Below are 17,428 nucleotides of genomic sequence, written 5' to 3'. Positions count from 1 at the left end.
AATTAAAAAATATTTGTTACTTGAAAGTTTCTGCTATAAAACATATCTGATAAAAAATGTAAAAAAATAAAATGTATTCATATTAGACCAATATATATTCTACTACAAAAATCCCAATAAGCATATATTGATTGGTTTTGTTATTGCGTCTACAAACTGGGATATTAATATTTAATTTATTTTTTTACTAGTAATGGCAGCGATCAGCGACTTATAGCAGGAATGTGATATTGCGACGGACAAATTGTACACTAGCTGGCGCTTTTTGGGGACCAGTGACACTAATATAGTGATCAGTCCTAAAAAATAATATACACTGGATGTGAAGGGGTAACATCAGGGGCGATCAAAAGGTTAAATGTGTGCCTGGGAGGTGCTTTGACTAGGAGAAGGCATTGATCCATGCTTTACAGGAACACAGGATAATTACTTACCTACTGACAGCGGAAGCGGGTCATCGGCAGTGCACGTGCCCCAGACTCGGCAGTGTCAGATCAAGTACTAAGTATGTGATCTGGCACATGGCGGCCACCCTGCCGCAGTATATGTATGGTGGGCGGGTCTGCAAGTGGTTAAAGAAAAAATTTAAATCTGCTCTCCAATCTTGTCTTTGCTGGGAATACTTTGGCCTGGTCCTGGACACATCAGACGCGAAATTCTATCTTCCAGAAAAATGCTTGCGAAATGAGATCCAAGAGACATCCCACAGTGAGATTCTCCATGAGAGTTCTAGGTCTAATGGTGGCCTCCTTCAAGGCAGTGGGCTAGATTCAGGTAGCTGCGCCCCTTCTTACGGCGGCGCAGCATATAGTATTTACGATGCGCCGCCGTAAGTTCCAGAGGCAAGTGCTGTATTCACAAAGCACTTGCCTCCTAACTTACGGCGGCGTATCGTAAATGGGGCCGGCGTAAGCGCGCGTCATTCAAATAATGTTGAGAGGGCGTGTTTTATTTAAATTGGGTTGACCCTGCGTATTTTACGTTTTTTACGAACGGCGCATGCATAGAATGCATTAAGGTAAAAGAAAAACCATAAGGCTTTAGTTTAGAACCACTTTAAATCACTTCAAAGTGAGGAGAAACCTTATTTTAGATATCCCTAGAACAGGTGTCCCCATTGAAACATTTTAACCTCCTGTTCTGGTGACAGCCTTTACAATTTAGAATTTAACACTTTCTCTCCCGAACAGTCAGAGAAATTGACTCCTGCTGTAGAGATACAAACTACAATAAAAACCTGACAGGGGATTCAACACTTCTCCAGTCTATCTAAAACAAAATGTTTGACTTTAGATACACTTTAACATAGCCAGTCTGACCTCTAAATGTGAACCTGTATTTTTGTGGCACTAACAAATCTGTTTCTTTATTAGAAAGGCCAGGACACTTTTTGAGAAGAATGCAGCCCCGATTCTTCATCTGGCTGGAATAGATGTCACCATAGTCAAGGCAAGTTTTAATCTCCTTATATTAAATAGACACATTTTTTTCTTTCTTGGGAGAATTACACTATATGGCCAAAAGTATGTGTTATTATTGGGTTGAGGTGTTTCCAGTGAGGGTACTGGTAACAATATAGCATACAAGGACATTTTTGGGCAATTGTGTACTTCCAGCCTTCTGTCTTGACCTGACTGTGCTCCTGTGTACAAAGACAGCTGGCCAAGAGGACAATTGTTGACCACTTTGACATGGAGTAACTTGAGTGGCCTGGTTAGAGCCCTGACCTCATGCTGGATCAGAAAAGGGTCTTCCTGAAAAAAAATACTACAATATTGGAAGTGCACAATTGTCTATGATGTCATTCTATGCTGTGACATTAACACTGTAAACACTTGAACTCAGTATTTGACTTTATCTGTAAAAACTGTCCTCTCCGAAAGGTCTCCATATGCAGCCCACACGTAGAACTTGGCATCCCTAGCTTTTTCCTTAGGTTTGCCTAGGTGGTAAACTCTTTGCACATTGTATTGTAATTAAAGCAGAGTTCCACCCAAAAGTGGAACTCTCGCTTATACGCTTCCTCCTTCAGGGGGGAGGGGGGACGGGGAGCTGTTTTTGACAGGACCCCTTCCTAACTTCCGGAGATGGTCTGCACGATAACCGGGAAGTTTGGTTCCACTCCTCCTTCCCATGCTGCCGGGCTAATTAGAAAGCTCACTTCGTTAATGCGCAGTAGGCAACCAGAAGTGATGCCAAAAAGGCTTCCCTGCCTGGTTCCCTTACCGGGAATGGCGGCGGTGGCAGCACCCGGGAGTCTATCCGAAGATCGGCTGGGGTGGCGACATTGCGGGCTCCCTGGACAGGTAAGTGCCATAATATTAAAATTCAGCATCTCGGTATTTGTAGCTGCTGAATTTAGATTTTTTTTCACCCAGGCTGGACCTCCTCTTTAAAGTGTTTTGTTACCTCAACATTTAATATTCCTGATATGAGCCTGCTGTGTACCTTGTACTTGTATGTGAAAGTATACTGTTCTCTTTGATTTGCTTTTTTTGTGTGAAATCCCTGGTGTTCCTGCCAGTCCCTCTGCTTTCCTATTAAAATCTGACCACACTAAGCAGGGGATCTCACCAGGGGCAGTTCTCTAACTCTGCTGGGAACCCAGTGTGCTCTCCTCCAATGATCAGACTTGTCCTGACAAACCCCCACTGCACAGCCTATCGTTGAGAAACCCCTTGTGATGTTGCTTCTCCTTCCCCCCCCCCCAGCTCTTATGCAGCTGAAAACAGAGGAAGCAGAAGGAATGTGATCACTTAGGCTGCATTCACAGATGATTGCAGGCAGAATCGCCGCAATTCCACCCCGAGATTTCAAATTGCTGAAAAACGTGGGACGCGCTTGCAGTGCCATTATTTTTAATGTCACCCCAATCACGCTGCAATTTTGCCGCGATTGTTGCATGATTAATTACGCTGCAATCGTGGCAAGTCACAATGTACAATGCGTAAATTCAAAGCTGCACCGGCGTATCTTCTTTCTGTATTCAGAAAGCAAGATACGCCGACATTAGCCTAAGATCCGGCTGGCGTAAGTCTCTTACACCGTCGTATCTTGGGGTGCATATTTACGCTGGCCGCTAGGTGGCACTTCCGTCGTTTTCGGCATAGAATATGTAAATGACCTAGATACGCCGATTCACAAATTTACGTACGCCCAGCGCTATTTTTTTTACGTTGTTTACGTTAGGCTTTTTCGGCGTAAGGTTGCTCCTGCTATTATGAGGCGTACGCAATGTTAAGTATGGACGTTGTTCCCGCGTCGAATTTTGAATTTTTTACGTCGTTTGCGAAAAGGGCTGGACGTAATTTACGTTCACGTCGAAACCAATGACGTCCTTGCCGCGTACTTTGGAGCAATGCACACTGGGAAATTCTACGGACGGCGCATGCGCCGTTCGGGAAAAACGTCAATTACCTCGGGTCACCAAGAATTAACATAAAACGCGCCCCTCATCCTCATTTGAATTACGCGTGCTTACGCCGGCCCCATTTACGCCGTAAATTAGGAGGCAAGTGCTTTGTGAATACAGCACTTGCCTCTCTAACTTACGGCGGCGTATCGTAAATACGATACGCTACGCCGCCGTAACAATGCGCGCCCCTACCTGAATCTAGCCCAGTCTGTATATGCAGTAAAGTATTATTATACTCGCTGTGGAACCGAAGGGGTTAATCCTCTACAGTGTGTATAAAGGCTGTTTGATACTGTCTCTCTGATACTCCTCCTCTTCCACTCTCTCCAAAAAATAACCTGATATTTACAGAGTCAGCGGATGGGGCTGCACATGCTCAGTTTGGTGTGTATTGCTAGAGAGTTTTTTGGAGGGGGTTTTCTTGGGAGGGTGCATGTGATCAGCACAGGGCCAATCGGCACTGTCCAAACAGAGGATCAGGGGAGAATAAAAACTTTTTACAAGCTTTACCAGGAGCTGATATAAGTGATAATTGTGTTTCTGTGTACTGTGGAATACCAGATGTAGTAAATGCAGGTTCTGGGTTTAGTAACACTTTAACCATTTGCTTAAACCCCCCTCCTGCCCAGACCAATTTTCAGCTTTCAGCACTGACGCACTTTGAATGACAATTGCGCGTTAATACAACACTCTACCCAAATTACATTTTCATTTTTTTACACAAATAGAGCTTTCTTTTGGTGGTATTTGATCACCTCTGCGGTTTAAACATTAAAAATATTGAATTTAAAAAACAATTATATTTTTTTTATATTTAGTTATAAAATTTTGCAAACAGGTAATTTTTCTCCTTCATTGATGTACGCTGATGAGGCTGCACTGATGGGCACCGATAAGGCGGCACTGTGAGGTGGCACTGATGGGTGGCATTGATATGTGGCACGGATGGGTGGCAGTGATGGGCACTGATGGGTGGCAGTGATGGGCACTGCTAGGTAGCACTGATGAGGCACTGGTGGGCATTGATAGGTGGCACTGGTGGGCACTGGCAGGGGGTACTGGCGGCACAGAGGAGGCAGGTGTGCCTCCTTCCTCTTGGGGACCGATGTCCATTTTACATAAGCCGGTGATCGGCTTTTTTTTCTCCTCACGCTGTCAGTGCGAGGAGGAAAAAAACGATTACCGGCTTTTGTTTACATCACGTTATCAGCTGTCATTGGCTGATCACGTGATAAGGGGCTGGGACCGGTCCCTTACTCGGATTTGTGATCACCCGAGTCTCGGTGATCACAGCGCGCGCCCTGCAGGGAAGGACGTCTATTGATGTCCTCCCGGCATTTGGGGTCCGCGCTATAGCCGATTGACGGCTACAGCGCGGGCGCCAAGTGGTTAAAGCTCAACCTTAACCTTCCTTTTAGACTTGCACAGTTGTATGGGCTCTTCTCCTGTAGTGAAATTGCTTAATCTGATTTTGCTGCACATTGTGAGCTTTTTACAGTGTGCATTAGAGGTTGTAGCAAAACAACTGCCCTTCCTGGCTGTAGTAAAACCTGCATAGGGCTTCCCAGTATTTTGTCCTTGGCCCACCACTTTCATTGATTGGATGTCAGTCCTTTCAGTCAAGGAGGCTCAGCATCATATGGAGGTATTACCCTGGGCGTTCTACATGCAAATTCAGTCGGTCTAAGAATCGCATTCCTCCAGACCACAGGTGTCAAACACAAGGCCCTTGGGCCGAATCCGGCCCTCCAGGCCATTTCATCTGGCCCTCGCAACTGTGACAACCTCCTTCTTCCTGCCCCCACCTTGTCTCACCAGTCGGCAGCAGAGAGGGGGACAGATCTCCTCTGCCAGATCCTGCCCTTCTCTGTGCAGCTGCAGAGAGGCTATGTCTACCCCCACCCCCCCCCCCCACCCATCTCAGCAGTTGGCAGCAGAGAGGAGGCCAGAACTCCTTCTACTGATCCTGTGCCTCCTACAGATCTAGCCGCAGCACCCCCTGGTCTCCGCCCTCTCCTGGTCTCGCTATTAAGCTGGCTCCAACCCCCCTGTGATCATGCACCAGACCCTGCACTTTTAGCTTCCCAGCTCTACCCCCAGCTTCTTCCCGGCAGCAACACAAGGTAAGGGTGGTGAACTTTTGATGTAAGAGAGGGTGGGGGAATCTTGACTTCTGATGGTAGGGTGCTCTTAACATCTGGTGTAAGGTGGTGTGTGGTGCTCAACTGGCCCTTTGAGGACAACCATAATGCCCATGCGGCCCACAATGAAATTGAGTTTGACACCCCTGCTCCAGACTGACATCTACCTATCGATGAGTTTTGTTATTTGCATAACTCCTCCCAAGAATCGGTGTACTGCCTGCATCAAGACTGAGAGCTCATGAGGAGTACCAATGCTGTAATGTTTTCAGGAACCAGTGTTCAGAACTCTGGCGCCTCCTACCAGCAAAGATCTGCCTGCTCTGCATAGAGAAGCACAGAGTCCCAGAGATAAAACCACCATTCTAAAATGGGGTATGTAATGAAAACAGAATGTTGATGGGGGGGGGGCAACCAGGGGAGGCTAAATATAAGCAGATTAAACATCAGCTTTAAGCACTTGATAAAAAGCTCTGTGAATCCTTTCAAACAGCTGACTTTTTAAAAAGGATTAAGACTGCATCACCGAGTGTCTTTTGTGTTCAGTAGTGCCGGCCCTCACCTGGGTAAGCTTTTCCTTTTTTTTATCACTTAAGCCCCCTTGATTGCCAGCCGGTTTGTAGGTCACCGTAGTGTCTACAGACTTCGCTTTTCAAGTCACCAAAGAAAATTGCAAGATGAAGGCTGGGAGAGGAGGTGGAATTGAAAATGCAATCAAGTGTTGCGGATTAATTAGAGCAGTTTGGAGCAGCCTCCCTGCTCCAAAATTAGAAGATGCTTTCTACGTGGCTGCTGTGAATGTTAAGCAGAGAAGACTGCGGAGTTGGAAGAAAACGGGCAAGTTTAACTAGCCGACTCCATAGTGTGCTGACCACAGACAGAGAGGCCATGTGTCAGTAAATATACATGACCCCCAGTTATTGCAGGGGCCACCTAATCTTTTTACCTTAAAGCGGGAGTTCACCCATAAAGGCCGTTTTTGCTCTTTTACCCTTAGATGTATGCTCATTTAGTCTAGGGGAATCGGGTTGTTGTTTAAAAATCCGAGCATTACTTACCGTTGTAGAGGGCGATCTTCTCCGCCACTTCCGGGTATGGGTCTTCGGGAGTGGGCGTTCCTTCTTGATTGACAGTCTTCCGAAAGGCTTCCGACGGTCGCATCCATCGCGTCACGAGTAGCCGAAAGAAGCCGAACGTCGGTGTGGCTCTATACTGCGCCTGCGCACCGACGTTCGGGTACTTTCGGAAAATCGTGACGCGATGGATGCGACTTTTGGAAGCCTTTCGGAAGACTGTCAATCAAGAAGGAACGCCCAGTCCCGCAGCCCATACCCGGAAGTGGCGGAGAAGATCGCCCTCTACAACGGTAAGTAATGCTCGGATTTTTAAACAACCCGATTCCCCTAGACTAAATGAGCATACATCTAAGGGTAAAAACACAATTTTACCTTTTTTTTTAGATGTGGTCTCTGTCTTTACTTTTTTAGACTTCCTTTCCTTTATTTTCACCTGGTGATCCAGCCAGTAAATCTGTTTTTCAACATAACACGCTCTCCTGCAGAAATATTTGTTGCAGGGTTTAGACAAACCATTTACTATTGACAGTTGTGCTTACAAAGATCGTCTTTTATTTTTGTAAAACCTTTATCCCAAAAGAGAAAATAAAGTTGCTGTAACCGCAGTGTAAGCTGGAGTTTGGCTTCATGATGTTAGTGTATCTAAATCTGCTAGTACATCTATCACTTCCCTCCTCCCAGACTGACTATGCCGCTGCCCAAAGGTGCCCCTGTGCTCCATCTAATACAGGAGGTGTGTTATTGACTAGGTCACCAGGTGAAAACAGAGGGGTGACAAGCCTGAAAAGACAAAAAAAATGCAGCCACCACATCTAAAGATTGGTAAGGTGCAATATATTGTTTTTTTGTTTTTGGGTTTAGCCTTCGTTCACACTGAATGCAGCTTGAAATCGTGTGACTTGGATGACATCTGTGCAACTTCATGCACAGATGTCCCACGCAAGTCGTGCCTAAAATTGTCAAAAATAGTGCAGGAGCATCTTTTTCAAATCGGTGCAGCACTGCAAAGTCACGTCGCACAGATTTGAATGGTTCCATTGCTGACAATAGGATTTGTCAAGTCCAAATCGCATGACGCAGGTGGGCACGTGAGCTAAATACTGCTTTTACAGTTGAGTTCTAGACAAAGATGACATGTAATTAATGGGAGCTATTTTACTCATCAAATGATTTGTATTTCTGTCCATCCATCTCTGTCTTGGCATTTGCACAATTCTGACACACAACACAACCCTGTCTGACAGGGCAAGAGGCCTGATTTTCTCTGCTGCAGTGACGTAACACTTAGGCTCCATTCACACCTATGCGACAAAACGCCGGACGCTTCTGCCGCTAGAGGGGAGAATTCCCATTGCTGTCTATGGAGATGGTTCACATCTCATAGACGCCGAACGCCTGTCGCCTGAAAAAAAGTCCCGGACCCTTTTTTTCAGGCGACATTGGCGTTCGCCCATTGACAGCAATGGGAAGAATCTAAAAAAAAAAAAAGATACACACTCACGCCGTACGCCGCTGTCGCATAGGTGTGAATGCAGCCTTACAGGTATTGTACCTCCTCACCTTGTAACTGAACAATTAATGGAGAAGCGGCAGACTTATGAGGTCATCTCTGTCACTGCTTTCTCATATGAAGTGCAACACAACTGATTTGTCTCTTTGTGCTGCTTCTCCTGCTTCCATTATGAGCTCTGCTGGACAGAAACTGCAAGAGAGTACATGAACATCACAATCTCCCTTCCTTCAATCACAGATCGCCTTGCATTCATTGAAAAGCATGCAAGGCATTTAGCAAATGGAGGATCTGGAGTACGAGTGACCCACTGTGATCTCAGTACTCTAAACAGGGCTGAGTGAAAGTTGGAGTTGTGTATAACGCTGCACTCTTGACACAGGTAACTTGCTTCATTCGTGTGTGAATTATTGGAACAGTTGTAAAATCAACAGTTACTGCTGTTGATGTAATTGTTTTAACTTCAGCAGCCACAAATTATTTAACATCTAGGCTGGGTTCACATATATACAGTGCGGGACACCACATGCGATTCAGGTAGGAATCGCACCACATTCCTCTTCAAATCAAATGCGATGTCTGTGCAATGAGATTTGAGCCATTCATTTGTATGGCTCAAATCACACCACATGCGCACGAAAAAAGGGTGCAGGACCTTTTTTTTTTTTTTTTTTTTTTTTTTTTTTTTTTTTTTGCACACTGAATTCTGATTGCATGGGTGTTCACATCTATATGATTAGATTCTGACAATCGCACTGCATTTTCTGAAACTTTTGGAGTGTCGTTAAACTTGGCATTGACACCCCCTGTGGTTCACATGAACGACTTGTGATTTCAATGCAGTGCAGAAAACACACAGGATTCACTGCGTTTTTTTACACCGCGTTTATGTGAACCGAGCCTTACAGCAGGGGTGCCCAACCTTTTGAAGAGCAAGGGCCACATAAGTGACTTGGTAACCGGTCGCGGACCACAATGAGTGGAGTAGGTGGATGGCACCCCACTCGGCTCTATAGAGCCCACTCTACTCTCAGCACACCAAACTCGCAGGTAAAAAAAGTTTATGGCTCAGTGCAGGTAACCCACAGGTGCACTTCTCTGCACCTGCGGATCAGTTTGAAAGCAGCCCAGTAACCACTGAAGAACAGGTATGCCCATATAAAATAAACTTACCTTTTAATAACCGCATTCTATTTTATTCCATCCCAGAGCGGAAGGTCGTGGGCCACATCAGAGGGCTCCGCGGGCCACATGTGGCCCCCGGGCCACTGGTTGGGCACACATGCCTTACAGCTACCTGCCAAAAGAGTTTTAGGGGATGCTGTATTTTAAAAACAACAGGAATCTTAGAGCTGTTATGTTCCTGGAGACATGGTCCGCGATCCATACTTCCCTTCTGAATCCAACTCAACTAGCCTCTGCTATATATATGGCAGGGAAATCCAATAGCTAAAACTGGTAAAAAAAAAAAAGGGTCAAAGATTCCCAACTACCCACAGAATTATGAAGCAGATGTCTCATGCATTCAACATGTTGTATATAAATAAAAGTAATTACTTATACATCAACATAAAACTATTACTAAGTTTCTTGTAAATCAATAACTAAAGTTATGAATATAGACCCGTACTACAGTATCAAACACAAAGAACAGCAGAGGACTGCTGGGAAGGCTTAGGCAAGCCGTACACGGTGCAAATTTCTTTCCTGTAACCACAATTCCCCCATCAACACAGACAGTGTTGATGCGGGAATCCCTCCGGCCGAGCCATTGTCTTCTACCGACAGAGGGGAAGCCATCCCCGCCAAGAGCACACAGTGAGTATTGCTAGCGGCTATACCAACGTTTTGCATGAAAGAAATTTGCACAATTCCCCCATCAACACAGACAGTGTTGAAGGCGGGAATCACTCCTGCCGAGCCATTGTTTTCACCCGGCAGAGGATGGGAAGGGGAAGCCATCCCTGCCAAGAGCACACAGTGGGTAAAAGGGGAGTTGCCGTTACAGGCAGATCCGTTTTGCGATTATCCTCCTATCCTCCTATCAGGAACCACAGGTGCAGGCAATGCATATAGCAGACTGGAAATGAAGAATTCTGGACAGCCGCACTCCAAACAATCATTGCCTTTATTGGTAAAATCGGGAAAAGCACTACAAGCCACAGCAAACTGGACAGCTGACGCGTTTCACACTATACTTTAGAGTTTAATAAAAGCTATGATTAAACACCAAGTATAGTGTGAAACGCGTCAGCTGTCCAGTTTGCTGTGGCTTGTAGTGCTTTTCCTGATTTTACCAATAAAGGCAATGATTGTTTGGAGTGCGGCTGTCCAGAATTCTTAATTTCTAAGAGCACACAGTGATTTTAGCTAGCGGCTATACCAACCGCTAGCCATAATTGCAAGCAAAATTCATCAGCCTAGTTGTACCCAAGTTGATTGATCGATTAACTGGGGGTACATTCAGCCTGCCCATACACAGTTTGACTCGTCTATGGCCGGCATTTTTTTTTTTTTTTTCAGTGCAATTGCTGAAACACACTACAGTGCATTTAATGTTAGTTTCTAATGCTCACGTTCACATCTGTGCAGTTTCCACCAGTGTGTTTTTTGGAAAAGTGCAAGGACTTTTTTTTCCTCATGCAGCAAGGTGCGCTTTTGGCTCCATAGTCTTCAATGGAATAGCATTAAAAGCAAATGAACAACACATGTACATCTGTTTTTTGGTGTTTGCATGACATATACTCTGTTCAGAAGACAGGGCCACGGTTAAATACCTGGTATTACTTGGGTGAGCATTTGATTCCTCCCCGGGTGGCTCGTGCTTGGACTAGCTCTGTCACATGGATGGCGTATTTACTCCTGTGTAAACTCCAAAAGTTGGTTTGGATTTGTCACTGGACTTTCTTTTCTGTATCCTGAATGAAGCATGAGGAGTGTGGAAAGGTGATTACTTCTTCTGGGCATGAGACACGCTAAATGATCCTTTCACTTTTCTCTGAATTGACAAAAAAAATCGCATTAGTCATTCTTTCCAGCTTCACTGCCCACCTATGACATGCCACTGTCTTTCTACTTGTTCACTGAATGGGTGAGTGTAAAACCATCACTGTCCATTCTCACTGAGGGTTATGGCATGCTGGGAATTCTCGTCAACAGGGTTGGTTTTCAGATGTTCGCTAGTGAGCTACTAAGTTTGTTTCAGCCTCTCTTACATTGCAGCATACAGGTGTCCTTGCATGTCATCTTTGGATCATCTTCCTGAAATGCTGTGACAGGTCAGAGCGAGGAGCAGTGATTATGACTGCGCCTGCTAATTGCCGTCAAGCTATTTTCAGCTGGCTGATTCTTGATTATGATGTATAAATAGCAGTGACAGTGTTCAGAAAGACTCATTGAAGACAGTGCAAGTGTGGAAACAATGGCTTTTGTCTGCTGCATATTTCTTTTGGCTTAGAAAGGGGACAGCCTGTCGGCTAGATTTAGATTTAATTTTTAAAAAGCTGGCTTTCATGTGCTAGAAAGATCCCTTGCCAAGTGTTCTATATATTGACCATAGGATCATTAAGAGGCACTGTGACCATGTGCATTCAATCCTCCCACCAATTATTTTGCCCTCACAACAGGCAATAAAATCCCCAGTGTCAGATATTTGCTTGTACATGATTGGATGATGGAATTCAGCAGAGCTTTACCAGATTTATTAAACTCTAGGAACAATTACTGCACTTGCGGAATGCAACTATACTTGCATAGTGCACAGTTATTTTCCCTTAGTAAATCCACCCAAATAAGCCGCTATTACAAACTGTGGACTACAGAGGTATGCTCTGCCATTGTCGGCATCTAGGAGCCCACCGTGAGAAATGATTTGCAGTTGCTGCTGGAGTGAGTTCATGTAGACCAGGGATCCTCAAACTACGGCCCTCCAGCTGTTGCAGAACTACACATCCCATGAGGCATTGAAACACACTGACATTCACAGACATGACTAGGCATGATGGGAATTGTAGTTCCTGAACAACTGGAGGGCCGTAGTTTGAAGACCCATGATGTAGACAGAAGGCTGCTGAAAGAGGCTTTGGGCTATGATGCTGCCTACAGAAGGATTGGACACTGCCAAAATACAAAACTGTAGGCCAGCTCACGATGACCCCTTGACTTTCCCCCTCAGTACTCTGTTGCTGTTGGTCAGGTGACCAGAGGTGTCCAGGGTTACTGTAGACGAGCAGAAGAAATTGATCAATAATCAAAATACCTTGTGGCTCTTTGTAAGCAGCAGCAGAGAGATGTTTCCTTGATGCTTTATGGCAGGAAAGAGAGTGCAGAGCAGGCAAGCTATTCAGCTGATAACATTAGCTTTCCATTACACAGCAACCTCCATCCAGGAATGGGGTATAAAGGCACCCAGGGACCAAAGTAATTGAGGTAGCTGCCGTTGTTCAACCCAAATAGTCTTCAGAAACAGGGCAAGTGCTTCTTCTGCATTTTGGTATTAAGGACGTGCTCCGGGCTGTTAGCACAGCCCGCCAGGAAGTCGGCACTGCGCTAATCACAGGCAGTGAGACATTGTCCCGATGCAGGGCTGCTGAGATCGGTAAATGTCTCGCTGCCTTTAGCGCAGCACAGTGCCGACTTCCTGGCGGGCTCTGCACATGGGCTGTGCGAACACGCTGGAGCTCATCCTCATTTGGTATCAAGCACCTGTTTAGCAGATTTGCAAGGCTGCCACCTGGTCACATCTTTTCTGTGTTCTACCAAGTGGACTTTGCAGCCTTATCTGAATCCAGCTTCTAGCATAAGGTCCTTAGTGTGGCTCTGTGAGCTGCAGGCAGCCCCTAGTTTTCTGTTGTTATCTTGGGCCCTTTGGTGATTATATGCTGTTTAGCCCACACTTCAGTTGGACTGCTTTTGGACTTTACAAAGGTCAATGACTCTTTATTTTCCAAGGAAAAGGGGGGGGGGGACAAAAAATTACTTCACTGGTACCAGGGAATGACACGAATATTAAAATGTAATTACACTTGTATTTACAACATAAAAAAAACCACAATATAATAACGCAGAGACTACAAACTCGTATTGCAAGGTTACATCTTCAATGCTGAGAAAATGCAGCCCCCCTAATACTTGCCTGAGCCCCATCTCTGTCCAGCGATGTCCAGGAGTGCTTCGACCGTCCGGGACTCTTTCTCCTGACTGGCTCAGACACAGCAGTGGCGCCATTGGCTCCTGCTGCTGTCAATCAAGCTCAGTTAGCCATTTAGGAGAGAGAGAGGGGTTGGGACCGAACTGTAGTTTAGTGTCTAAATGCAGACAAGGAGCTGCAGTTCGGGTGCCCCCATAGCAAGCTGCTTTCTGTGGGGGCACTCAACAGGAGGGAGGGGCCTGGAGCTCCAGCCAGGGACCAGAGAATAGGAAGATCTGGGCTGCCCTGTGCAAAACCACTGCACAGAAGAGGTAAGTGTAATATGTTTGTTTTAATAGAATTTTTTTTTTTGACTTTACAATCGCTTTAACACAGGTCAAACTGAATGGACTGGTGCCCTAAGTCATTCTTACCAACTATGTAACTATGTCAGCTCAGGGCCACAGATTAAATGGCTAATAGAGGTTCATAGCCATCTCTTCTCTACTAAAAACTAAAATAGTTTTGGCTAGAGTTTTGATTTAAGTAAGAAATGGAATAAGTTGCATGTTTTCATCTTTCAGACAGACTTTGAAGGCCAAGCCAAGAAACTCCTGGAACTGATGGAAAAAACAGATCTGATAATTGTTGCTGGCGGAGATGGAACTCTGCAAGAAGTGAGTGAGATTTCAAATGGCTGTATCCTACTGTCTCTCTTTTCTTAACCATGTCAGCTCCAAGGCAAACAAACTTTTGTGACCAGGCTATATTTCTAAGTTTTGGAATGTACTGGTTTATGCTGGCCATACGCACATAGGCTGAACTAAAAAATAGTCTGACAAATCTTTTCATCCACACTAATACAGCGCAGATGGATAAATCTCCAGCTGTGGCTATTTTATTTTGACAACTAACCCCGCTGGCTGTCAAAATAGTTAAACAGTAGCTACATCTGATTGGATGCAGCCGCTGTTGGGCATCCATCTCCTGCCCAGTTACTTCGATTTTTTTCAGTTTTGGGAGATCAGGTGGGAGACGACTGACTGGGCCACCCACTGATTGAATTTCGACCAGTTCAACAGGAACTGTACAAAACTTAATCTGTCTATGGTCGGCTCTGCTCAAAAATAGTGTTTTTACTGCTTTGCGTGTCAAAATACTTTACACACAAATTTTAAAGGACAGGTGGGGCCCTTAATTTTGTGATTTAAAAAAATATTCTGTACATTTTTTTTTACAATAGTGAAATGGAACAAAAATGCTTTAGATTGTCAAATGCATAACATTTAGTGCTGCAGAAAGCTGAGATCCACATTTTGTCAATTAGCTTGTTTCAAATTGAATTATTACCATATATACTCGAGTATAAACCAAGCTTTTCAGCACATTTTATTTTTTTTGTGCTGGTGGGTGGGTGGCTTGGGAGAATAATAATTTAGCCTTTTTTTCTGTTAAAACGTTGCTGCCAGTAAGGAAAGGTGTTAGGAGAGGAGAAGGATCCAGGCTACTCTGTGCAAAACTATTGCACAGAGGAGGTAAATATAACATGTTTTATTTTTTTTAAAAAAGAGACTTTACAAGGCCTGGCTTGTAGTCTCCACTCTAATTCATCCCAAAGGTGTTCTTGAGGTCAAGTCTTTATGGATCTTGCTTTGTGCACTGGTGCTCAGCCATGTTGGAACAGGAAGAGGCAAACTCCAAACTGTTCCTACAAATTTGAGAGCATGAAATTGTCCAAAATGTCTTGGTATGCTGATGCCTTAAAAGAGAAGTATGTTTTATTAATTTTTTTCCCTAATCATACTTGCCTCGGTGGATGGAGCATCAGACTGATGCTGGATCTGTCCCCTGGCGTCTCTGCACTGAGAACCGAGTCACCAAACACCGTCGATGGCTTGGTTCTCACTCCTCCCCCAGCAGCGCGATGCTGACTATGACTCTTCTCATCGCTCATTGGCGCGCTAAGCAGTGGAGGGGCAGGAAGCTGCCGTCTCAGTGGCTCGCTGAGACTGCCATCAATTTAGGGCAGCTGGCGGATCCAGACTTGGAAGTCGGGATGAACGCTGTGGCAGTGACGTCAGCGGAGAGCGGACTTCAGACCACTCTGCTGAAAACGGGTCACAGGAGTGCAAAACGAATTGCACTCCTGTGACCCATAGGAAAAAACCCAGCCTAAAAATCTCAGGCTGGACCTCTCCTTTAAGTGTTCACTGGAACTAAGGGGCCAAGCCCAACCCCTAAAAAAACAACCCCACACTATAATGCCCCCCAACCAAATGATGTGGACCAGTGCACAAAGCAAGACATGGGTGAGCAAGTTTGGGATGGAGGAACTTGACTGGCCTGCACAGAGTACTGACCTCAAGCCGATAGAACACCTTTGGGATGAATTGGAGTGGAGACTGTGATCCAGGCCTTCTCATCCACATCAGTGCCTGACCTCATAAATGCGCTTCTGGAAAAATGGTCAAACATTCCCATAGACACACTTCTAAACCTTGTGGACAGCCTTCCCAGAAAAAAATGGGACACTGTGTAAAATCGAATTAAAGTGTAAGTTCATACGAGGTCTTCTAGCGAGAGATCGCTGGGATGAGGAGGGGGTACAGTGTAAGTTCATCTTGCAGATTTTTCTGTAAAGGTGAACTTACCCTTTCAAAACAGAATGCATTGATTGCAAATATCATAAACCCATATTTTAGTCAATATTATTCTATAGAAAATAAAAAAACATACTCAATACTGATAAAAGTGCTGCGCTGCTAGTAACATGATAAACGGATCAATAAAATATTGTGCATTCATAGCTCAACAAATTATTGCAATGTTGTTCAAAAAAATATACAAAATTAAGTGCACCACTTAAAATATTTTGTTTCATTTTATATTCACAATACTATTTTATTTGTTGATGGGAGTCAATTAAGGTTAACAGTTACTCTTGGTAGCGTAGAAGTGTTACACTATTCACAAAATAGAAAACATCAAATGTTTAAACTGACAAAATGTACAATTTTAAGAAAAAATAAGGTAATTTTGAAATTGATAGCAGCAACACATCTTCTAAAAATTTGAAAAGGGCCATGTTTACCATGTTTTAGCTTATTTTAATGACACTGTTAATGTCTGGGAACTGGGGAGACCAGTTGCTGGAGTTGGGGGTGAGGAATGTTGTTCCATTTTTGCCTGATATAGGATTCTTGCTGCTCAACAGTCCTGGGTCTTTGTCATATTTTTTGTTTAAAAATGCACCAACTATTTCTAGTTGGTGAAAGGTCTGGACTGCAGGAAGGCCAGTTAAGCACCCGGACTCTTCTACTATGAAGCCATGCTATTGTTATAGATGCAGTATGGGGTTTAGCATTGTCCTGCGGAAATATGTAAGGCCTTATCTGGAAAAAAAAAAATTGTCTAGATGGGAGCATATGCTATTCTAAAGCCTGGATAATATCTTTCAGCTTTGATGGTGCCTTTCCAGGAATGCAAGCTGTTTATTCCATACACACTTATGCACCCCCATACCACCAGAGATGCAGGCTTTTTAACTGTGCACTGATAAGAAGCCGGAGGGTCCCTTTCCTTTTTAGTCCAGAGGATGTGGCACCCATGGTTGCCCAAAAAAAATACAAATTTGAGTTTATCCAACCACAGAACAGTTTAACTTTGCAACAGACCATTTTAAATGAACTCTGGCCCAGGGAACATATCGTGGTATTTCTGTATCATGTTCAGATATGGCTTCTTCTTTGCACGATAGAGCTTTAATGGGTCTTTTTGGATGGCACAATGAACTTTTGTTCACAGACAGTAATTTTTTTTTAACGTATTCCTGAGCCCATGCAGTGATATCATCACAGAATCATGCCTGTTTTAATGCAGTGCCATATGAAGGCCCGATGATCACAGGCATCCATTATTGCGTTTCGGGCTTGTGCCTTGCACACAAAGATTTCTCCTGATTCTCTGAATCTTTTGATGATGATATGTAATGTGGATGATATATTAAGTCTTTGCAACATTATTCTAAAAATGTTCAACAGTTTTTAAATGCAGCTTTTTGCAGATTGGTGAGCCTTTGCCCATCTTTAGTTCTGAGGCACTCTGACTCTCTAAGATGCCCTTTTTATACCCAATCATGTTACTGATCTGTTACCAATT

The 17,428-nt window shown here is 44.4% G+C and overlaps 1 protein-coding gene across 2 annotated transcripts in view; it reads left to right on the top strand.

Annotated features, from left to right (window-relative positions):
- AGK (acylglycerol kinase) overlaps positions 1 to 17,428 on the top strand; it is a 93,921-nt gene that overhangs the window by 29,389 nt on the left and 47,104 nt on the right. For both annotated transcript variants that reach the window (XM_040345714.1, XM_040345713.1), the window contains exons 5-6: positions 1,374 to 1,449; positions 13,855 to 13,947. In XM_040345714.1, coding sequence (XP_040201648.1) covers positions 1,374 to 1,449; positions 13,855 to 13,947 — 169 coding nt within the window. The remainder of the gene's footprint in view (positions 1 to 1,373; positions 1,450 to 13,854; positions 13,948 to 17,428) is intronic.

Source organism: Rana temporaria, chromosome 3, assembly GCF_905171775.1.
Source record: "Rana temporaria chromosome 3, aRanTem1.1, whole genome shotgun sequence".
NCBI classification, from domain to species: Eukaryota; Metazoa; Chordata; class Amphibia; order Anura; family Ranidae; genus Rana; species Rana temporaria.
The sequence above is the reverse complement of the archived record's forward strand: the minus strand, read 5'-3'. Positions and strand labels throughout refer to the sequence as shown.